Source organism: Erpetoichthys calabaricus, chromosome 4 (assembly GCF_900747795.2).
Source record: "Erpetoichthys calabaricus chromosome 4, fErpCal1.3, whole genome shotgun sequence".
Lineage (NCBI taxonomy): Eukaryota > Metazoa > Chordata > Cladistia > Polypteriformes > Polypteridae > Erpetoichthys > Erpetoichthys calabaricus.
This window is the reverse complement of record NC_041397.2, coordinates 249,048,433-249,074,110: the sequence shown is the minus strand read 5'-3', so window position 1 is coordinate 249,074,110 and position 25,678 is coordinate 249,048,433. Positions and strand designations below refer to the sequence as shown.

At 41.2% G+C, this 25,678-nt stretch overlaps 1 protein-coding gene across 2 annotated transcripts in view; it reads right to left on the bottom strand.

Moving 5' to 3' along the window:
* Positions 1-25,678, bottom strand: part of LOC114650755 (neuronal PAS domain-containing protein 2-like) — a 285,173-nt gene that overhangs the window by 31,743 nt on the left and 227,752 nt on the right. The window contains exons 13-14 of one of the 2 annotated variants that reach the window (XM_028800579.2): positions 4,384-4,525; positions 1,181-1,287 (exon numbers count right to left, since the gene is read on the bottom strand). In XM_028800579.2, the coding sequence (XP_028656412.2) occupies positions 1,181-1,287; positions 4,384-4,525 (249 nt within the window). The remainder of the gene's footprint in view (positions 1-1,180; positions 1,288-4,383; positions 4,526-25,678) is intronic. The other variant, XM_051926184.1, reaches the window with a different exon arrangement.

Genomic DNA, 25,678 nt, shown 5'->3' with positions numbered 1-25,678 from the left:
TTTTTTTTCTATAATTTGCTTGAACATTCCAGTTGATTTTGCGACTTCTCTCATCACGCTAAGAATCATAGTTCGCTTGCAGGAGTGATTTATTTGCACTAATCCGAGACAGCTTAGCTAGCGATACCTGTTTGTTTATTGATTTTTAAAGTTTGTCCTGTTTCACTACTGTACGGGCGAAGCCACAGGGGACGGCTAGTATATAATAAAACAAATCCATTCAGCCATTTTCAAACCAGTTTAGGGCCACAATCTCAGCAGCATCGGTCAGACAGAATGAACCAACTCAGGATGGGACACCAGTCCATCACAGTAACGTACAAAATAATTTGTTTAATTTTAACAATAATATTGTAGCATTGCCATACTTTTACTCTTTGTGAAGCACTGCTTTACAGTCTGAATGTTTCTCTTTCAGTCTGTAAATATTTTAGGGTGACATAGTGGTAATTTTCCTCACAGTGGCATGCTGCATGTTGGTTGGACATGGAGAAGGTTTTTATGGTCACTCGGCCCTAGATCCCTTATCACCTAACTTTTATTAAATATCAGCTTCATTATTTTTGGATTCATTTATTTTCACTCTTTTTGCCTTAATAAGAATCTTGGTAGCAACACCCTGAGCTTCGCTGACCAGGCCACCCTATCCTCAGCAACACTTTCCAACTCATCCCGGGAAATTCCGAGACACTCCTAGGTCAGCTGATTCCTCCAGGATGTCCTAGATGTACACCTGAGTCTTCCACAATACACCTCCTGAGGAAGTGCCCAGGGGCATCCTTAATGCATGCCCAAACCACCTCATCTAACTTCTTCCTATCTGCAGTAGTAGTGATCCTACATATGCAGTAATGCTGACCTGCACTCCTGAGCTATCATGGAGGGTGAGCACCAGAACCCTACAAAGGAACTTCACTTTGGCCTCCCAATTTCTTTGAGTTGAAATTTTTCATACACAAATATTCTTTAAGAAAGTCAAAGTCAAACAACTTGAACAGAATACATCCATGGTCATGCTCCATGTGTTTTTCTCTGTCAGAATGGCATCTCATCATCCTGTCTCTCGACCATTCTTGTGCAAGTCTGTGTTAATGTTAAATGGATACAGAAAGTGCAGGAGTAAATTGCCTTGCTTTCAACTCAGATGATCTGAGGCAGTAAAAGAGAACTGAAAGCTCACCTGGCTGGCGCCTGCTTGTAGTCTCTGAGACGACAGATCCTGCTGCCCTAAAACCACACTTGGAATAGAAGGAGTGCTGGACTCGGCCATCAGTCTGGAAGGTGTTGCTGCATTGGGCAACAGAAAATGAATAAGTGCATGTTATGATGCTGAGAATCCAGCCAACCTTTTTAGTACAGTGCTTCCCTAAAGAACCCACCATCTTAAAGAACCTGACCTGCCCAGGTATACAATACAAGCACTCATGTGTGTTAGGTGTGCTTGGAGCACCGACGACTTAACCAGCTCACTTAGAAATATAAACTGGCAATGTTACGCTTTAGCGTCAGTATTTTGGAATATTTGTTTAACACAGGTAAAACAGTGGACCACTTGAACAAAACAATTCTAAGATACACTGCATATTATTACACAGCATTTTAGCATAATAACTTCTGTTTTTGGGGAAGCATGATGGTGTAGCAGGTAGCCACTTCATGGTACTTGGAGCCGGGCTCATTTACCAGCTTGTGCCAATTTCATTTAGACTCATTAGTTTGTTTCCACAAATATCAGACCTTAAATCACACTGATATAAGCTTGCGTCGGTTGGGCATGAATACCGATGCCCATCATTTGTTGACTTTTTCTGTTAGGATAGGCTGGCTGGGAAATTGGGGGTTTGGAAAACATATGGATGATACTGCACTGTCTGCTTTCAAGTTTGCAATCCCAGCAGCTGATCAAATATTATTTTACATGTTCCTTTTCATGGGGATGCACTATGAAGAGTACACTACATTAGCAAAGACAGCCTGGCTATACATACTGTATAGACCAGGGGTGGGCAATGTCAGTCCTGGAGGGCCACAGTGGCTGCAGGTTTTTGATCCAACCTGTTGCCTAATTAGAAAACAATCCTTGCCAATAATTCAATTTCATGGCTTGTTAGTGCTTCAACTCTGCCATGTCAGGTCATTCTTATATCCTAGATTTTTTTTTTCCCTTTCTAAGGATATCATCCTAATGATTTGAAGTCTAAAACCGAATGAGTAATTCTTAGTCCTTCACTTTTTTCTACTCACTTTCCTTTGAAAATATTTAATTAAACCAAATAGTGCACGATAAATAGACAGAGGTGTAAATGGAAACAAGCTAAATGGAGAACTGCTGGTTTCTTTTGTCATTTGATTCTAATTGTTAATACGGAGCCATTAAAAACCAAGAAAACAGCTGCTCAAGACTAAAATATGCCATAAGGGTTCAAAATCTTAATGAGCGAGACCACTTTAATGAAGCACAAGTATTACTTGAGCAATAAGTGCTTCGTATTAATCAACTGGGTTAGAACAAAAACCTGCAATCACTGCGGCCCACCAGGAACGACTCTGCCCACCCCTGGTATAGACAGTAAATGTGCAAAATCCACATAGCACAGCATGAAATTTCAGGTGTAGAGTGACATGTCGCATGCAGTATATGAACAACAGCATACTATGACATCTCACACAGAGCCGGTGTTAGCTTTGTACCAGTTCAAGTTGACACATTCTCTACATAGCAATGTAATGGAAAAAATGGCAATAAATGATAATATCTAAATTGTATAAATGTCAAAAATAAGTAAAATAATAAATGGTTTGTCCCTTGTGTCCACAGCCATGGGCATCTTCTGTCTCCTGGGACAATGATTGCCATAACCGAGGATAGACTAGTGCCACAACAAGAGTTATCAGTACAAAGTGCATAGTGCTTTTGTTCAGTCAAAGGTAGTGTTTAAGAAGTGCACTGCAAAAAGTCCTCAATAAAAAACAATTTGTAAAAACAGTGCTGTGCACAGTAATAAACAGATAAAGCCAAGGATAAAATTGCAGTCAGAATCGTCTGCCTTTCATCACATTCCCAGTGCTCTTTCTCTCTCATTTCACCCTGCTCACCCATCAAGCATGCTCAGCGGCGCAGGGACACCAGCAACTGCAGTCCACATTACAGATAAAGTCTCAAACACCTTCCATCAGCGTCCGCTTGGACACTCCAAGCCTGAATGCCTCATCGTGACACCATCCATCAGCCCTGCAGGACCCATGAAGTCCTCATTCATCTCTGTTCTACAAATCAGCAGGGCTGATCTGCCCTGGAATGTCTCTGCCTACGCTCCTCCATGGGGATTCCCTGACCGCTCGTCTCCTTCCACCTGCACTGACCTCTCTCTGTCTCTGTCCCCTCAGTTTCTTCCGTTTTCTGTTCTTCTCAATCATTTTAAACTCCTGTGAGTGTACGTGCACTAAATGATCCAGAGGACTAAAGAGGAATGGCTGAGTTGTCTAGTCTCATGTAGGGGAAAAACTTAATCCATTAAGTGCTCAATGGCCTCTGGTCAGCTGTTGTCCAACAGGTGTTTAGGTAAGTTAAGAGACGTGCATCCTGGACGCTGAGAGGGAACTGCTGGATGTCTCATAGTCCTGTCTGCGTGCTCCAGGCACCAAGACGCATCATTTAGGTAGGTAGACACTGAGATTGATCCCTGCTTAGAGCTCCATATGGACTTTGACTGACACTGCTTGTTACTCTTACACACACCTACACTCCTGAAGTCTCAACTGCACCCTTTACAAAACAAAATCTTGCACCTGCTCTGGTCCACTAGTCATGCCACTGACCCTGGACATACTTCACCACAATAAATCTAAAGAAATTTGATTAATTTATTAAGATGACAAATCCCTCTACTTGATCTCTTATAATGTATTACTATCTCACTTGTAGAAAGCGAGGTGCACATACAACTTCTGTTGCTTATGTCCTTAGCAGTGCCTTCTGCCTCACAATCACTTGGCACCATCACTTGCATGCAGATCTTTTGTAATTCACTAATATGTATATTTAAGCAGGCTCCTAATACATAGTCATGACTCCATTAGTCTGTCTTGCTATTTTTCTCTGCCTTATCACCTTCTTGTGTTTTCATCTTTGCACAGTTACCCTAATTTCAATTTAATCCATGTCAAAACCTTTTCCCCAGTATGACAAAATTCCTGCCTGTTTTTCTTCTCCTGTATGAATTGCTGAAGGCTGCCTGTATTTCAGTCTAATCACAGAGCTGCTATAAGTGGAAACTCACTTTTCCGTTATTTTGGTGCTAACAATTCATTTTAGTTTGCCAAGTGTCAGGATTCTGAAATAAAAAAAAATAAGTGCATTTATTTTGCAGCACCGCTACTTACAGGCTGTTTCAGAGAGAGGCGTCAGTGAGGATTTACGGGATGTCTGAGAAGAGACAGATGACGTCCGGCTTCGACTGAGCATTGAAGAGGCCAAGTCCATTGTGCCAAAGGGCTGCTGAGCATTTAAGTTGGGCTCATGCTGCTAAAAAGAAAATGAGACAGAGGTAAAGCTGGATTTTATTAATTCATTTCAGGATTTAATGCTCTGTAACATTAATAAATGTTGAAAACATCAAATTTTTAAACCAGATGTTTCATTTCTGTTTTATAAAATGTTGCCAGTTACCAGAGGAGATGTAGTTCAAGCTGCTTTGAATGGCCCTTGGTGGATTTTCTTTGCGACTTCTCGTTTTTCACATCAACACAGTTTTGTTTTTATTATGGTGTTTCGTTTAAAGCCACCAGTATCCCAGCGTTTGTGGGGTTTTTTTTCCATTTTGACAGTCAACTACCAATAATAACAAGAGGCTTGATATGTGACACTTCAGTATATTGTACCTATGTCATTATTTTTGTAACTCTTTCCTTTCTGTAATAAGCATTTTGGAATTATGCAAATTCAAATATTGTCTGAAAATATTTTCATGTGGTTAGTATTAGCAGTTCTTCCCTAAGGTTAGAATAACATCATTAAACTTTCAGTCTGTCTTTCTGTTGTATTAAAAGGATTGAAGGGTTTAAATGACATCTGACAAAAATGAACAACAAAATCACAAAAGCAGGCTCCAGCAGTTATAATAATAATAATAATTCTTTGCATTTATATAGCGCTTTTCTCACTACTCAAAGCGCTTAGCAATTGCAGGTTAAGTGCCTTGCTCAAGGGCCCAACAGAACAGAGTCCCTTTTTTTTTGGCATTTACGAGATTCGAACCGGCAGCCTTCCGATTGCCAGTGCAGATCCCTAGCCTCAGAGCACCTCAGTTCAGCAGGTAGTGTTGCTGCCTCAGAGCACTTGAACTACTGGGAGTCCATTTGTCTGGAGTTTGTCAGCAATGGTCTCAGAAAGTTGGCCACACAGTCTGATTAACAACTGAAACAAAAGTTTTTGTATCTTTCAGAAGTAGACCAATCCCAACATGTCTATTTTATTCCTTTTCTTATAATTATCATTAATCGCACATACAGTATAATGAGAGCAGCCAGTGTGAAGTGGATATTGTCTGTTTCTACTTCCTAAAACGCCTTCTTAAGTGTCACAATAATGAGAAATTCAGTACAATCAAATACTGCAGGCCAAAGAGATATGTATTATTGATGAAGAATATTTATGTTATATATGCTGTATACACATACTGCAATATAAATGTATATATTGTGACGTGCAAATCCCTGTCTTGCACCCCAAAAACACAAGGCTGAGTCTCTGTACTTTAGCAAAACCAACTTTATTCAGCTTGAAACAGGAATAGCACGGTTATTTATTGAAGCGGGATCTCCTGTATACAGCAGTCAGGCAGGGTCATGGCCAGGTTAGTGGCCAACTAATCCTGTTCCCTGCATTTATAATGTTCCTTACATCACCCATCGATGGCAAGAGCTTATACCGTGGCCGTGATCGACTCTCCCAGAGTGCTAGATGGCAGCCCTCTGGGTTGCAGGGGCACCTGCATGGGATTTGGAGTCTGGCACAGTCCTTTTTGGTTCCGTGGGAGCTGCCAGGGGGAGCTGCACAACCCTACTTTATTGGCCTCTCACCACACCCGGGAGTGATTCTAGGGGCAGCATAAAAGAAGCCGCCAGCCTTCATTCGGTAGGCCAGTGTTGGGAGGAAGAGCTGACGAAGCTTGCCAAAGAAGTGGAGGAAGAAGAGGAAGTCAGAAACAGAGGAAAGAAGAGAAGAAAGTGTTGTACTCATGTGCTTTGTACGATGTGCTGAGACAGTGCAGGGGAAAACGATTTGGGATGTGTTCTCCCCGACTTAAATAAACGTGTGTTGTGCTTGAACTTGTGCCTGGTGTCTATCTGTGTCAGGTTTGGGGACTGGGTGCGCCTCCTGGTGGTCACAATTATGTATGTGTGTGTGTGTATATATATATATATATATATATATATATATATATATATATATATATATATATATATATATATATATATATATATATATGTGTGGAGAGAGAGAGTAATATATATGAATATATATAACAGAACCCATGAAGAATTTGTTTCTTAAACTGCTCACATTACCAAAAATTGAACTTGAATTGTGTCTACCTCTTTGCATGCCAGCTTATTTTCAGAGCTTTAAATTCTGCTGTTTTTTTTATTCAGATTCTTCAAATTATTTCTCTTACAGTCATACTATGAAACACGTGGACCTTCAGACTTGTGCCACTTTTCTGTCCGTCACCACACATTCGTATAATTGAGGTGTTCGACAGGCTGACCTCTCACTTTGGTATGTCCTGCAATGTCCTGTCATCTCATTGTTTCTCATTCATTGTCAGTCTAATGTCTCATCCGTTTGGCTTGATGCTGAGCCGAGGGCACAGCTCTTGTTCTTTTTCGTGGCATGTGGTTTTGTGTACGACTTTCTTTAATAATCGGACTGCTAGCCTGTGGACAATCTGTGAGACCTGTGCAATGCTGTTCACAGAGTTGTTTGTGGCCATGGCATCATGTCGTAGACAAGCCCACAAGTCTGCTCTTTTCCTGTCAGCCTTGTCCCGTGTCTGTGTCATCACTGTGCTTTTCCTGTCAGCTGTTGCACATGCCCACACGGCTCTTCTTTTTCTGTCCACCATTGTGTGTACCCAAGCTGTGGATGTCCTTCTGAGAAATAGACAGGTGATTTATTTACTGAGCTAAACCAGGAGTGGCATGTAAAAATAAAACCAAAACAAATAAAAATAACCTTAACTACCAAATCCTAAAGTGATAAGAATTGAAACCAAAAATACAAAGAGGTCAGACTAAACAAAACTCGTGAGAACCACAACAACAAAAGGTTTTAGTTTTTTTTTTCCCTCAAAATGTAGGAAGTTTGTACCCGCAAATCAGATAATAAAAGAAATCCCTAGCTGAACTTTTATCCCTCGCACCCATTACCCATAGATCACACCCCTAGTGACAGCAATGACATCTCTCAAAATGGTGATGATAGAAGAACCTACAAAATAGCGTAAAGAAGAAAACCTAATCATGACAGTGGTTTGACAGTGGCTTGCCACCAGAAACACCCAAGGTTTGATTACTTCCACGAGACAGCCAGCACCTCCATTTTTTTGCTACCACTGTCATAAGATCTCAATTAAGAGTCACATAGTCACTTTTGATCCTCGAAATTACTGTCAAGGTTCAAGGCCCATCGTAAGCAGACTTGGGATGCCCACTATCTCTACACACTAAGGGCCTAGTGCCTGCTATCTATACCTAGCAGAACTGGACTTGAGCAAGAACCAGAGGTCTCCCATTTCTATCCTGAGGCACTCAGACATAGACAGCAGCTCAGGTCTCACTCCCTGCCTTAGGCCAGCTACTATCTATGGTATCTATTTTTTTCCTTTTCCCAGTACTCATGGTTGGCACTTGGTCTGCCATGGAGTGTATGTACTGTATTATCTCCAATAAAGAATGTATTTTCATTCACTTTGTTTTGTGTTTATGTTGCATGCTTTTTAAATGTGAATATCAGGAGAGTTTCTTTGCAGATTCTGACGATTTTCATAAAGTGTTTGACTCAGTTGATCGAGCTGCCCTGTGGGACATCCTGAGGATTCGCAGGATCCCCTCGAGGTTGCTAGATATCATGCCCAGCCTGTACACTGGTACTGTAGGTACTGTGCAGAGTGGAGGCAGAACCTCTGTGTTTTTCCCAGTTGATTCTGGGGTTCCTCAGGGTTGTGGGTGTGTGTTGGGCAAGGTCGTGGGATCCAGCGGCTGTGGGGCATCTGTTGGTGAAGAAAGATTCATGGATCTTGACTTTGCTGACGATGCTGTGATCTTTGTGGAGTCAATAGAGGCTCTGATCGGGGCGCTCAAAAGACTGAGTGAGGAGTCTGAGTGTCTGGGCTTGCGAGTGTCCTGGATAAAAACTAAGATCCAGGCCTTTAATGACCTCTTGGGCACAGCCATCAGTAGTGTGTCTGTTTGTGGAGAGAGTGTCGACCTTGTCAAGAGGTTTACTTACCTAAGGAGCAACATTCATGTCTCTAGTGACTCTTCCTATGAAGTCAGTAGACGGATTGGAAGAGCATGGGGGGGTCATGAGGTCGCTGGAAAGGGGTGTGTGGCGCTCCCGATATCTATGCAAAAGGACGAAGGTCCAAGTCTTTAGAGTCCTGGTGCTTCCTGTCTTGCTATATGGTTGTGAGACGTGGACGCTATCCAGTGACCTGAGACAAAGACTGGACTCCTTTGGTACTGTGTCTCTCCGGAGAATCCTTGGATACCGTTGGTTTAACTTTGTGTCGAGTGAGCGGTTGCTCATGGAGTCCCAAATGAGGCACATTACCTGCATTGTGAGGGAGCGTCAGTTACGGCACTACGGCCATGTGGAGCATTTCCCCGAGGGTGATCCAGCTTGTAAGAACCCCATTGTTGGGGACCCAAGTGGCTGGACCAGACCAAGGGGTCGCCCACATAACACCTGGCTGCGGCAGATAGAGGGTCATTTCTGGAGGATGGGACTGGACCGCATGTCTGCCTGGGGGTTGCCAACCGGGATCCCGAGTTGTTTCGTTGTGTAGTGGGTGTGGCAACGTGTGGTACCAGTGTATGCTCTCCAACTTGACTTGACTTGACTTTTTAAACATAGTCTATTTACAATCATTGTTAGGTGAACGTACATTTAATAAGAATAAATTGAACAGAGTTGACTTGAATTTCTGCTGTTCCTTACCACCACCTCACCCCTTCTGTTCAGAAACCCACTGCCTGTTGTGATAACATAAAACATGTCACTACTATATTTTTATTGCTTGTTTGTAATTTGTTTCCTGACATTTGTGCATTTCTTCTGAATATAAATTATTAAGGAGATTCCATGTATACCCTGTTGCTTAATTAAACACAAATATGTTTTTGTGTTTCAACAACATGAAAGAATGTGTGTCAATGCCCTATTCCGTTTCAAACATTCTTACTTTTTTAATAAAACTATTATCATGAATAATTGGATAATTGGGATTGTTTGTGATTGTGAGAAGCAATAGCAATGTGTATGAAATGTTCAAGTGAGTTAGTGTCAATTTGTCTGAAAAGCTTCTCACATGGTACTTTATCTGACCCGTTCACCATAGCCTTCTACCGTACCCTGTCCTGTTTTCTTTTCTATTAATAGGAACACTAGCAACATGTGACCCTTGAACAGCAGTCTGCTACTGTCCTATAAAGGCCATCAGGCAATGCATCTAAGCGCAAAGATGAAATTCACTCTTGGAAATATGCTGTGATTTTCAATATGAGGTCCAAGGCCCAACTATCCATATTACTAACCGAGAATGCTAAACCGGATGGACGCAGGGACATCCGGCCATGGGCCGTAGCCGCAAAAAGACGTACTGCGCAGGCGCCCCAAGAAATGAGGCGCCGCGAGAGGCGGACAAGACCACAGAAAAAAGGAGTGAGCACAGAAAAAAGGAGTCAAACGCAGGCGACGCACACAGCGCCGCACGAGCAAAACATCTCCCCCCGACCCCCCCCCCCCCCCCCCCCCCCCCCCCCCCCCACCCACACACACACACACAAGCAACGGACGGGACACACACAAAGAGGAGGATTTAATCCCATTGCACACGAAACGGGACGCACACAAAGAGGAGGATTCAACAAGCCACAAGCACACAAAAAAAACAAGCCGCGAGCACCACACAAAGCCCATTGGGCACGAAACCGGACAGACTACGGACATAGCACACGAAACGTACACAAAAACGACGATTCAGACCCACGACCACAGTAACATAAATAACAAATGACACACAAAGCCCCATTTCTAAATGAACTGTCCGTATTAAACATATGTCATCTCAACACGTTCACAATATGCAGCATAGGTAGATCTCATTACAATGAGGCACTATTAGCCATTCAACCGCAGAAAAGGCTCCATATTAACAGTGAGTGCGATCCTCCTTAGTACTTATCCATATTTCTCATGCTCAAGAACAAACAAGTCATGAATTCACGATCACAGGTACAAAACGATACCGCTCGGATAACGGGACCAAACACAATTCACACTATGCAGCATAGGTGGATCTCATTACAATAAGGCACTATTAACCATTCAACCGCAGAAAAGGCTCCATATTAACAGTGAGTGCAATACTCCTTATTACTTATCCATATTTCTAGAAGAAAAAATGTCTCGGCTCCAAAAACGCAAAGCTCAACTAAAGCTTCTAACTAACGATGTACCTAAAAGTAAAAACTTTATGAACTGCATTAGATCCTACAATAGTTCATTTGCTTTTGCATCTACCGGAGTAAATATCAGGCCACCAAAAGGCAATGGCCCATACTGCTTTCGCATATGTGCACAAATACTGCATCGCATTGGAACAGTGCACCCTGAAACAAATCAACAACGCAAATATGCACAATTCTACATCCTAGATCCACATGACGCAATCTATCAATCAAAGTGCTGCATCGCAACAGGCACAGATTCAAAACGAAACACCTCCCGTCTCAGACATACGTTAACGGCAAGGAAGGCTACAACAGGCTTCTCACACAGCACAGGCAAATCGATTACAGCTCCAAAACAACACGTCCCAAATACTACACATGCAACAACGCGCCTCTCAAACGGCACAAGCAAAACATACACCAGGAAAATTCATTCGGATTAATGAATGTCATTTGCAATCATTGTCATTCAGTTCACTTCCCTGAAGAAACAACTGGCAATACAAGTAATACATTTACACGTTGTTGTCAAAAGGGTCAAATTAGACTGCCTCCTTTACATTCATATCCTGAATATCTACAGAAACTTCTAACTAACGATGTACCTGAAAGTGAAATCTTTATCAACTGCATTAGATCCTACAAATCGGTATCCACTATGAACATTAACAGTGGCACTGCACGTGACATCCGTCTTGCAAAAATGTTAATTATTGATGAATGTACAATGGCATCCAGTCACTTACTCAACACCATTCATAAACTTCTACAAACGTTTATGAATAATAATATTCGCTTTGGAGGAAAGGTACTTTTATTAGGAGGAGATTTTAGACAGTGCTTAGCTATTCTTCCACATGCCATGCGCTCAGCTATTGTTCAGTACACCTTAAAATACGCAGACAATTGGCATTGCTTTCAAAAGATACAGTTAGTAAAAAAGATATGATGTCCAGAACCAGATCATAACAATTGGTTATTACAACTGGGAGATGGTACACTCACCAATACAGATGGACTTCACCCACATATTATTACAATTCCTCAAGCCTTTATCTGCGACGACTTAGTTACAGACAGATTTGGCACAGCAATCTCATTAGACCAAATGCCCCTTTTAACACAACGCACTATATTATGTCCAAAAAATATTAATGTGGAAAACATAAATACCCAAGTCATTCCATTACTTCCTGGAGAGACACAACTCTTTCTAAGCTCTGACAAACTTGACTCTGATCACAACAATAAACATCTTCATTGACATTACAAGTTCTGACCTGGAATTACCTTTTACACTTAAACGGCGTGTACAAAGAAATTTTCAAATAACCCTTTACACTGTGCCACACACTTTATTGTTTGCTTTCTATTTGCATCATCTACACCTTCACACTATTCTATATCTCATTCGTACATCACGCTCTTTGTCATTCCCAACACCAGGGGTTGGCGAGCGAAGCGAGCAGGGGGCGGAGCCCCCTAGTTATCCAGATAGTAGATGAGAGGTTTATTTCAGCAGATAATTTTCAGAATGCTTTTGAGATATTTTCATTGCACCAGACAGAACTATTACTGTGAGTTTGGATGAAGGCCTAAATTGCTTGGTAACTTCTAAATACATACTACAACCTTTTTGTGATTGCCAAATATTTGTTCTCATGCAGTTTCTTTGAATAATTTTAAATGGGAATTTGATGAACATTAGAATTTAGGGTAGTAAAATTTTATAATTACAAGGAAAACAACAAGTGCAAAAAGGCCTTCCACTCCCAGGACACCACTGTTGCCAAAACTCTAACCTGGGAGGTCATCACGTCCACAATTGTCAAGAAGGCTCATCATAGAGTGAATGACAAAACAAGCAATGTCTTCTAATGACCTTATTAGAGGTCTGTTACTAAAAGTGTTTGTCCTTCTCCAACATTGTATCATATGTCAAGGAAAAGAAGAAGCACATCTCATAAAATTATCAGATGCTATCTGCCTGCTCTGGATTCACTCCAGTTTTCTAAGCTAAAGCGTAAATCCATTAAGACCCTGTCAAAGCCATCACACTTAGCCATCATCTGCTCACTGTCTTGTTTATTAAATCACTTACAGTCTTGGTTAGCATTTTGACTTTAAAGTCTTTTGCACTATACTAAACCCTCTTTATCTGACTTTTCTGTATCCGATTTTTCACTATAATGGCGCATGGATTATTTGATTACAATTTCAGTATCTGTACCGTTTCTAAAATATAAAACACATTTCATGTGATGCACTTCTGAAAATAAAAGTCATGGTGCGCTATATCCACTTAGCCTTCAGCTATCATTTTGTGTCTTTCTTCACCTCTCAAAGATGGGCTTGTGTAGTGGCTGCATTTACCACTAAACATCTGTGCAGTCTTGAAAAACAACTCCAACAAAAGTGGAAAAAAGCAAGTGATGGCACAGTGCAATTTTAATTGACATAAACTACAGTTTGCTGTGAGACGAATCAGCCATGCTTGTGTGCCTGGGAGACAGGCCTTGCCTCTGCAAAAGAGCAGTGAAGATCTGTTCTTGTAACCCAAATGTAGGTCAGTGTGCAGAGGCACGCCTATTAATAGTTTCTTAATTAGGTATCTGACTGGGGTTTGTGTCCTGGGTGCTCCCTGTGTGGAGTTTGCATTCCCCCCACCCCGTGTGCTTGTGGGTTTCCTTCGGGTGCACCAGTTTCCTCCCACAGTCCAAAGACATGCAAGTTATGTAAAATGGAATTGCTAAACTGGCCCTAGTGTGTATGTGGTTATATAGATGTTTATGAGTGGTTTTAGTAATCTTTTGGTAAAGTGAGAATCGAGTAAGAATAGTGTGACTCATTTCTGGTTAATAATTCATTGAGAACTGAAAAGAATGAGCCATAAAAAATTGTATGCTAAAGTTTAACTGGAAGTAACAGTTAACAAATTAGAATATTTTTATAAGGTTCAATTGTGTGTGACTAATTTGTTGATTATAAAGAATTGTACAAAATTAACACAATATATTGTAATTAGTGTTGTTCAGGGAATTTCACCAAAGTGTTATTCACAGTGAATTTACTGCATTCACATTAGCCCTTGTTCATCAAATTATCCTCTTTAATAAAATCCCTGTGTGTGTCCAGGTGTCTGTGTGTGTGTGTCTTCTGGTGAAGTGCGCATGCGCGGGGCACGGTGCGAAGCACGATATTACTGTCAGAGAAAGTTACAGGCGTTTTACGGAAATACAAACCAGTATTACTGCGAGAGGAAATTAAAGGTACACAATACAGTGACGCATATTACAGCCACATACAAGCCAGTATTACTGTCAGAGGAGATTAAAGGCATATTACCGACGCGCACGCCTGTATTACCGCCAGAGAAAATTAAAGGTATATTACGGACGTACAAGCCAGCAGACGTACAAGACAGTATTACTGTCACAGAAAATAAAATACACAGCGGCAGCCCACGAAGAACGGTCAGCTCAGCAAGTAAACATCAACAAAAGAAAGGCTGAAAGACAAAGAAAAATACGACCAACAAACAGAATGAAGTCAAGGTCCCTTGCCATTTAATATAGACTGTTCCTACTAATGTTTATGCACTACTGTTCTAGCGCCCGTTATTGTAATGGACTTAATGACTAGTTTACTAATAATTCAGCTAGTTTAGGAGAACTTTTTTCTTTGGTGCCCCATAATGCTTTGCAATGCCAACGCAACATCCCCGAGAGCTGTAATAGCCAATATTGGATGGGGCCACCCCTTGGGTATATAATGCTGGTAGAACAGATAAGTAAATAATGCAGGTTCTCAAAATTTTATTTTTATGAAACATATACAGCATAAATAATGAGTTATCTCTGCTTGTCACTAAATGTGCAGATGGAGCTTCAAGTTCCACATCAGTATAACAGAAGGAGGCTCTAGCTCTATGCATGCATAATTAGTCATGTGGACATACAAAACAAACCCTGAAGGAGCCTGACGCCCAAAAACACAGGAGACTCTATGAAATAATAATAGTAATGAAAGATTACTGTTTAAAAGATGGTTTTATCTTTTTGAGTGAAGAAAAAGTGCAAGGCATCAGTACAGACAGTTTAGAGACTCTTCAGCGCGAGTCAAAAAATAGAACATGCCAGTGGCTTCAATCATGACATGGCACTTTGAATTTTCTGCCTTTTAAGGACCTATATATTTTTTCTGAATTTTGACTACAATTTCGGTATTTCCGCTTTGATTTGACCAAATCTATCATTGCGCGTCTCCGACTGCATTCTTTCTGAGTTTGCATGCAGTTTGTGTGAGGAACTCGCAGACTTCGGTGTGACTGCCAATCCTAATGTGATGTGGGAGACCTTCCATGACGAGACCCTGAAGGTTGCTGAGATATATGTTGGTGTTGCCAGTTTTCTCAGAATGAGGTATTTCATCTTACAGGGCACCCTGGATATCATTGAGAGGAGTCAGAGCGCATGGCTTGGCAACTCTGTTTTGTACCGTGAACTGAGAAGGACAGCTCTGAGGGCAGATAAAGAGGAATTTGTTAGAGGGATCTGTGAGAAAGTGACACACCTTCTATGGTCTAGCGACCCACATCTTGCTTACAGAGGAATCGAAGCATTACACACATTCAAATCTGTTCCTTGGAAAGTCACAGTGAGGACAAGCAATGGAACGGTCCTTACAGATGACAATGCAGTCATGACCTGCTGAGCCGGCTACTTTGAGCAGCTGTTTAAAGCTGATCCTCTGGCTAAGACGTTGGATATCTCTGGGTCCACGGTTCTTGAGGCTGATCCTCCAATTAGATGTCAACCACCCAGTCTCACTGAGATTGCACAAGTGATGAACCAGCTGAGGGTAAGGAAGGCTGTGGGGATCTGTGGTATCTGGGGTGAACTTCACCAGGCTGGTGGTAAGGGTGTCCTCCTGGCATTGCAAGCAACTTTTGCTTCCATTTGAGAGACTGGCATCATCCCAAATGACTGGAAACGGGACTTGTCGTCCCTATCCGGAAAGGGAAGGTTAATCGCCTAGATTGTGGTAACTACAGTGGGATAACACTGCTCTCGGTGCTGGGTAGGGTCCTTGCTATGGTCATCCTCAGTAGGATACATGATCACTTGCTTACCTACCAGCACCAAGAGGAGTCTGGTTTTACGCCTAAGAAGTCTAACATTGACCGCATCTGGGCACTGAAGGTTCTCATCAAGAACAAATGTGAATATCGTCAGAGTTTCTTTGCAGCTTTTGTTGATTTTTGTAAAGCATTTGACTCAGATGATTGAGCTGTCTTTTGGGACACCCTGAGACTTCGTGGGATCCCCCTGAAGTTGCTGAATGTCATAGCCGGCCTGTACACTGGTATTGTGAGCAGAGTGGAGGCAGAACCTCTGTGTTTTTCCCAGTTGATTCTGGGGTTCATCAGGGGTGTGTTCTTGCTCCTACTCTGTTCAGTGCTTGCATGGACTGGGTGTTGGGTAGGGTCATGGGGTCCAGTGGCTGTGGGGCTTCTGTTGGTGAAGAAAGGTTCACTGATCTTGACATTGCAGATGATGCTGTGATCTTCACAGAGTCAATGGAGGATCTGATTGGGGCTCTCGAGAGACCGAGCGAGGAGTCTTGAGTATGTGGGCTTGCAAGTGTCCTGGGTAAAAACCAAGATCAAGGCCTTTAATGACCACTTGGACACAGTCATCAGCATTGTGCGTTGAGAGGTTTATTTAACTTGGCAGCGACATTCATGCTTCTGGTGACTCCTTCCAAGTCAGTAGGCAAGTTGGGAGAGCATGCGGGGTCATGAGGTCGCTGAAAAGGGGTATGTGCCCTCCCAATAGCTCTGCAACAGGAACGAAGGTCTAATTCTTTATGGTCCTGGTGCTTCCTGTTTTGCTCTATGGTTGCAAGACAAGAATGTTATCTAGTGACCAGAGATGAACACTGGACTGCTACAGTACTGTGTCTCTTCGGAGAATACTTGGGTGCTGCTGGTTTGACTTTGTGTCGAATGAGTGGTTGCTCACGGAGTCCCGAATGAGGCACATTGTCTGCATTATGAGGGAGCATCAGTTACAACACTACGGCTATGTGACGCGAATCCCTGTGGGTGATCCGGCTCTAAGGATCCTCATTGTTGAGGAACTAGGCCAAGGGGACGCCCACGTAACACCTGGCTGCGGCAGAAAAATGTTCATTTATGAAGGCTGGGAATGGACTGCATGTCTGCCTGGGGTTGATTCTGGATTGCCAACCGGGATCCCGAGCTGTTTCGTTATATGGTGGGTTTGGCAATACATTGTAGCAGTGCTTGCTCACCAACCGGTCCTGACCTGTCCGTACTCTTTCTTAACTGGAATCTGTTAGAATGCCATTTTAGCAAAAAAACATTCATTTCTGCATTGTTTTTTAATTAACTAGTGTGATCTGTAGGGGGCATTGCAGCACCCCAAACCCCAGACAAAACCGCAGTGACACAAGTCATGGGTTCAAATAGAATGTTTATTATAATAAATTACCTTAACAAAGGCTTCTTTATAATAGCAATCACAACACAAGCACAATCACAATTCTATTCTCTTTATTTTCTTTCGCCTCCACTCCTTCTAGATGAACTACATCCGTCCTCCACACCAGACACCAACTCACCCAGGTGAGGTAGAGGGATTTCTTTTATGGAAGACCCGGGAGTCCTTCTGGTGCCAGGGCATTGCCTGTAGGAAGCACTTCTGGGTCAGGCGTTAGCCCAACAAAGCAGCGATCATGCAGCCCCACCATGGCATCGCTCATGGAACCTAGAAAGGCTGCTCCACAGCACCACAATTCCCAGCATTCTATTGGCCTCCCAGACAGGTTAAGATTTCTGCTCCAAACCATCTAGGACACCAACACACTGTTCTGCCAACTTCCTGGCAAAGACAAGAATTGTTTTGTCTTTTCTTCATTCTGGCTTCCTGGCCAGGTAATAGACCAGTACCCATCCTGGAAGAGAAACCAGCCCACTGGTGCTGTCCATCACACCTAGATATGTGTGTGTTAGGTCATACTGTATTTTTTAATTTTTGTAAGCACTGTGATGAATGGCAGGCATGGACTTGCATACTGACTGGGATGGTGCATGATTCATTACCCGGTTAGTTGTTCCCTGCCTTTGCCAGGAGGATGTCAGAAGGTGGCAAACTTGAAATGAATATACTGGGATCCCGGAAGGAATGGACCGAAGCTCCTTACTGGGCCCAGAGGCCAGTATGATGGAAGGACAGGGGGAGATAATCTGTCAGGGTTACAGGCTCCCAAGATAGGATTCCCACACGGATACCTGCAGGGTATGCTGGAGACCTGTAATCCTGTGGTGCAGCCCTGATGGATTCTGTGGGGGCCGCCAGGGGATCCTGCCAGGATTAAAGATCCCTACTTTGTGGAGCTTCCAGTTGACCCAGAAATGCTTCCAACAGGATATGCCCTAGCAACGGAAGTACTCCTGGGTCCAAGATAAAAGAAGCCGCTCAACCTCATCCAGGTGAGTTGAAGTCAGATGGAAGAGGACAAAGCTCACCTGGGAGGAGTGAAGGAATAGAATAAGAGATTGGAAGTATGATTGTGTCTGCTAAGAAGGATCTGTAAAGGTAATTATTATTAATAAACCTTGTATTTGTACCCAGGATTTGAGTCTGTGAAGATGTGTCTGATGTTTGAGATGTTTGCAATGCCCACTACTGGTCACAAAGTATGAGACATGCTACATAAGTATAAACAGAATTCAAATTGAATTTGATGGTCAGACAACATTTGGGTTTGTTTTCTGTTCTCTCTTCTGTTTGTGGTCTCCCTGTGATTATTTCTAGTGTATTTTTTAATTGTTTAGTAAAGAGCTATTTTTAAAAAGTTTCAAATTTGTGGCATTTTGTCTGGGTAAGGCTGGCACAAAAAACATGACAATGTTGTTAGGTGCACCCTGTTGTTGATTAACTAGAGAAACGATCTTGTTTTACGTGTTGATACAATAAAATAATAATTTTTTTGTGCATTGAAAGAATAAGCTGCGGTGGGTTGGCACCCTGCCCAGGATTGGTTCCTGCCTTGTGCCCTGTGTTGGCTGGGATTGGCTCCAGCAGACCCCCGTGACCCTGTGTTCGGATTCAGCGGGTTGGAAAATGGATGGATGGATGAAATAATAAGTAGGGTTCCCATTAAGAGATGTGCAATGATCAGCTTGAGGAATGTGGAGTGAATAAAATACTAAATTCCTATTTGTTGTTAAGCACACCAAGATACAGGCTATACCAAGTGATAACCGAACACTATAATGCACTATAGCTGTAGCCTTTTTTGTGTTTTCTAAGTAATTTAGTACTATTTATTATTTCTTTGTGCACTGTATATAGTATACATTTACATATTAACATTTTCATACAAAGTAACTTAAAAGTGACATTCAATAGGTTCACCACCATTATTTCAATATTTCTTGAGTTGGAGCTCTGAAAGTTGAAGTGGCTTTTTCATGGCTGAGCCAGAAACTCAAGGCTTAAAATTCAGCACCTTAGCCTCAAGGGCAAAATGTCCCGTTTTATAGATTTGTACCATTTTTGTTAAGAGCTCACACATGTGCATGTTTTATTGATTACATATATATTGCTTTTTTCTGTGTTTTTCTGTCCATTTCAAACCATCCTAATACATTTTAGGGTAATGGGGGGCTAGCAGCATCAGGTTCAGGGCAGAAGCCAGACTCTTATGGGCACCAGTCCACCACAGGGCTCACTTGAGCACACACCTATACTCACTGACACAGGACCAATAAGGAGTCACCAAATCAACCTAATCTTTGGGATTTGGGGAAAAAACACAGTATCTACAGGAAAATCCATGCAAACAAACAAATACCAGGCTGAGATTCAAACCCAGTCTCCCACAGCTGTGAGGCAGTAAAGCTAACTAGTGTGCTGCCCTTTGTTCTTTATGATTATGTATAACTTCTGAGTATTACATTGCATTCAATAGAAATAATTTGTTTCCCAGTGGGGGTTTAACTGCATTTTTAAAGAAACTTTATATTGCATCACCAGCATTCTTATTTCTTGACAATTATTATGCTTGAATCACAAGACTATTGTCCCTTTTTTAAATAAACAAAGCAAACATTTTATACACGCTCCATTGATGGCGTCTTCATAGAAAATCAACAACTTATCAAAACCAAAACATTTTTGATAGGGATCAGTACAACAGGATAATAATGCATGATGAGCACAAAGAGACAGCCCCGGCCCAAAACACTTCTTCACATAATGAATCAGATACTACTTCAGATATGACGAATCAAGTAAAAAGAAACCCTTTATGTCTTGCATAGAGCCATGGTAAGAAAATAAAGAGAATATCACTGGATTTGAAATGTCTCCAAGAGTGTAAAGAGAAGGACATTAGAGACGGTTAATTAGTCAAAAATGCCCTAAAGATGGCAGTACAATAATAACTAGTGGGGCACTATGCCTGCTGACCTGCTCTATGTTTGTAGGGACAGGATTCTTGTGGGCTAACTGGCTCTTTAAAGCCGAGCTGTAAAAACAAACAGAGCCTATTGGGGTAGACAGCCCAAGGAGTTTAAGAAGTCAATTGTGACACTTAATGTGATGAAGGGACTCTCTGCAGAAGTGATCACTGTCGGGGGGCTTAAAAGCCACTTCTAGTTAATGCTCTCGAAACGTGGAGTTGGTATGTTAGCTTGACAGGAGTGCAGCTTGTAGGAAAAAGTGAAACTAGAATTTGAGAGCAGGAAAAAGGTGTGAGAAGTAGGAAGTGAGTGCTATGTTATGACATTCTGTTTGGGAGGTGAATGAACCTCCACTACACACAGCAGATTGACTTCGCCAGGGAAGCATTAAGGTTTAATGTTTGCACTCATATTGAGTTTGAAGATGACTCTATAGCATCCCCTGTATTTCACAATGAGTAAATACACAACATAAAATGTAAAATGCTGTATGTTCTAGCCCAGATCCTGGGGATCCACTTGTGGCTACAGGTTTTTGTTCCAACCTACATCTGTTTTTATTTGGACTTCTAGCATAATTAAATGAGCTGTTATTTCTCAGTTTTTGTATTTTGGGGTCAAAGTAGAAATTACAAAACTGAGTTTGGTCAATTTTTATTAAAAACATGCAGTAATATATAGATGTAGATTTTGTTTTTATTTTTTATCAATTGTGGCGAGCGGCTGGGGGTGGTACCCAGCCGGGATGCCCGGAAGGACCGGAAGAGGGATTACGCCTCTTCCAGACCATGAGGGGGCAGCCGCCCTGGTTGGTATGGGGACCACGGGAACAGAGCATGGAAGCTCAACCCTTTTAGGGCCCGTGGTCACCGCCAGGGGGCTCCCGGATGCCTAAAGAGCCCTTGACGTCAAAACTTCCGCCACACCCCTCCATTCGATAGCTGGAGTCGGGTGGAAGAGGACAGAGCTTGGTGGAGAGGAGTGGAGGCAGTCAGGAGAGAGAGAGGCATTGGAAATTCCTGGACTTGAGGGTGATTGGTGTAGGGGCACTGGGTTGTGTGTGGACTACTTGTAAATAGTAAATAATGAATACACGTGTGCTTGGGTCTGCCCGCCTGTGTCCGGACCGCTTTCCACACAATATTTTCATCTTGATTTTCATTCTGCTTTTCCAAGTATTCTGGTGGGCTATACAATGTCTCCAAAGAAACTGGAACTGCAAACACTCTTCTATTTCATCCTTTATTCATCAAACTCAATCCAAGACTACGGAGAGTCCTTCACAGTGTAAAGTTTTTCTTCAGACCAGTCTTTAGGTCCAGTAACCATTTATTCACTCTTTCAGTGTTTATTAATTACAATTAAGTCACGTCTCACAGACAGTAATCTGCAATCACGGCTTTGCCATGCCGTTACTCACTTGTACCCCAGTTGCAAGATTTAATCTCCACTAGACAGCATCATGAAGGTCACTAATATAAGCATTTGTTATTTATGAAAAATGAACAGTTCTAATTTTGAAAGCTCTCCAAATAAATTGTGGAGTGTCTTATTAATTATCAGTTAAAGAAGTGGGGGAGGAGGTGATTTTGTTCTTGTTAATTGCAAAAAAGCATTCAAGTTTCTCTTTGTTTAGTGCTATTCTTTATCAGTATTTGTTATGAAGATTTGGTTTAAAAATGATCAAACACATATTGATGTCCATACCAAGAAATGGGAATAATGGGAAAGATTACCCTGGCAACTGGAACAAGCAGCAATGTAATCAACGCACACAAGAAGACATACAATTCAAAAATATAACATTGATGAGCAAGAAGAGTGACTGAACAATGACCTGTGAAAGCCTTCATAGACAAAGTTATTCCTCCAGAGAATAAGGCTTTTTAAAGATACTAGCCATAAACAATTTATGCTGCTGAAGACACTGCCCTAAAGTAAATGGTCGGTGAAGGTGAAGTACTTGGGCATAGAAGACAGGTTGGTTTGGGAGCTACAAAGAATGAGTCCAAACCTCCTTGAAAGGAACTGAGGTGCACGAGGCAGAGATAAGGCAAAAAAGGCCATCCGACCAATAATCTATCAGTAGACTAACTTATAAGAAAAGAAAACAAAGTTACTCTTTGAGTCCCACAAAAATCTGACCTGGAATACAGCAGCAGACACAGCACACCCCTTTAGGTGCACCATTGGAATCCCAGAACAAAGGTTGGTCAGTGGTCCTTAAGAAAACTAAAACTGCATCAATGCTAAATACTAAACATTTTCTTATGATTCCTAGGAAACTAATCTATACATATTAATAAAAGGCAAAGCCCTCACTGACTCACTGACTGACTGACTGACTGACTGACTGATTGACTGACTGACTGACTGACTCACTCATCACTAATTCTCGAACTTCCCGTGTAGGTGGAAGGCTGAAATTTGGCAGGCTCATTCCTTACAGCTTACTTACAAAAGTTAGGCAGGTTTCATTTCGAAATTCTACGCGTAATGGTCATAACTGGAACATATTTTTTGTCCATACACTGTAATGGAGGAGGCGGAGTCACGTATCGCGTCATCACGCCTCCTACATAATCACGTGAACTAAAAACAAGGAAGAGATTTACAGCACGAGTCAAACGCGGGAACGAAAGTAAATGACGTTAATTTTTGACTGTCTTTTAATACTGTGTAAGCATACATATTAACACATGTGCAATTAAACGTGTGCATTTACGGGGTGATTTCTCAGGCTTAAAAGCTCGCCTTTTACTAAAAAGGTAAATGCAAAACTATTTTCAATCAGTTTATTGAGACGCTCCCGTTAAGGATTGCAATAACATATTCGCGAGATAAAAGAACGAAGTAGGGGGAAATGAAGGAGGAGCCGCAAACAGCGAAGAGCAAAAAATTAATTAAACAATTGAGAAGGGAGCGAGTGAAGCATACAAGCATGTTCATAAGGGAAACAAAGCACGGTGTAAAACGTAAGTTTAAATTAAGTTTATAGAAACGCTCCCGCTGCGGATTGCAATAACATATTCGCGAGATAAAAGTTTAATGAGAAGACACGAGGTATAAATGAACCACACGCCGTGGCGCAACGTTAGGGGCAACAGTTTCAACCATTCTATGATCTGCTTCTCGCAACTGAAAGACGGCACATGGCGGATGTTAGCCGACTTGCTGACCGCAACGTTAGGGGCTTCAACTCTGCCGCTGACGCCACATCTCAGTGCCAACACTTTGCAGACTCTACTTAAAAGACACGCCCTCCTCACTGGACAGTTAAAAAGACCAATCAAACTAACGATGACATCAAGTATTACCCAATCAAAAGTAGGAAAGGAGGCATCTTCATAAAATGCGTGTGGGATGATTTGCATGAGACGCTGCTTTAAAAAAAATGATAAAAAAAATACGGGACAAATCCCGTCCAGTATTGATTCAAAACGGGACGCGCAATTTCATTCTCAAATGCGGCACGATTCCGTATTTTAAAGGACAGGTGGCAACCCTACAGTGCCAGGTAACCACCCATACAATCAGATTGTGATTCAGACTAGGAATGCAATGAATGTAATTACCCCGATCTACATACAAGGAGAAAGTCTTGCAACATTCAAAGATGATGGTTTGGGATAAGTACACCATACAACATAAAACAGCTTATGAAGCCTTGAACCGAAAAAAGCAAGATCTCAGAGATCGTAAAAAAAAAAATAGGAGGTAATGTCGTTTTACTCGCTGTAGATTTTAGTCAAACATTACCAGTTATTTCACGAGGGAGACCAGCAGATGAACTCAACGCGTGTTTAAAATCCATGCTTCTCCCACGCTCGGTTATATGTCGTGTGTTCTCGGGTAGGTACACCAAAAAATTTATACATTTAAGCATGTAATGGGCAAACAAAAAATGAGGTATACCCGAAGGCACTGCAGTAGTACTTAATCTAACTTTACTTCTTAAATGTTAATGTTTTACTGTTTAATAATTTATACGCTTCTTATATGTTGTTCAAATTCTTTTATCAAAATACCAGTGACAGCGCAATGCACGATAACATGGAGTGAATACACCATACGCATCCGCCCACGGCCGCCCTGGTGTGCGCAGATAGGAGTTGATTCTACAATAAAATAAAATAAACATAAAAAGAGTAATACAATCATCACCCATAAAGCGGATAGTAGACGTGACGTACTATATGTGTACCACATTTCAAGTGTATAGGTGAAACGGTTTGCGAGCTACAGGTGATTTAAAATCCTGGACAGACACACAAATTGCCACGGTAGCAAATTACAGAAGAAGATTTTACTGTTTAATAATTTATATTTATATGAAATGTGCTTCTTATATATTACTTCATATTCTCATATGATAATGATGTTAATGTTTATATTGATTTCTATGTTATTGAAACTGCATGTATGTGTGTATATGTATGTGTATATATATATATATATATATATATATATATATACTAGCAAAATACCCGCGCTTCGCAGCGGAGAAGTAGTGTGTTAAAGAGGTTATGAAAAAAAAAGGAAACATTTTAAAAATAACGTAACATGATTGTCAATGTAATTGTGTTGTAATTGTTATAAGTGTTGCTGTCTTTTATATATATATATATATATATATATATATATATATATATATATATATATATAATATACACACACACATAAACATTTATATACATATACATATATATACACATCTACATATATATACACACATACATAAACACACACATAAGACTTATTGACTGAAACCGGCTTTCACGAAAAAAGTTAGGGCTTTGCTACAGGATACACCCTCCACAAGTTAACCAAGTAAAAATAAAATATATATTTCTGTTTTATTTAAACCTTTTAAGTTCGTATGCATAGCCCCATTTGGCTGTTTAATTTTTTTTTTCTTTCTTCAGTAATATTTAATCTCCTTAAAGATATGCATTTTACTTTTTTTGTATCTCTGTAGTAATATTTTAGTGTAAAAGAATAACCAGTATTTAAACCTTTTATGTTACTTTATACATTTATTTTACACAATGTTGAAAAATTAATAAGAAAGCTACATATTTTGGCAGCTGCTGCTTTCATTTTCAATGAAATGAAAAAAGCTCTCCAAGAGAAAACGTCAATGAAGAAGAAACAGTTTGCACTATCTAAAAATCAGAAACCCTCATTTATAAAAGTTTGCTGCAGATGACTTAACTGAAAATAAATGAATAGTTCCTATTTGTATAATACATATTTATCTATTTTACTTATGCCTTTATTCCACCAACTTACAACATCTGAGGTACAATTTGTTACATTACTTTTGTTTTTTGCAGCACAGGCAGGTGAAGTGACTTCCTCAGGGTCACACAGTGGTGTCAGTACCAGGATTTGAACTGACAAGCTCCGGGTTTGCTGAAATATTACTGAAGAAAGAAAAAAAACGAA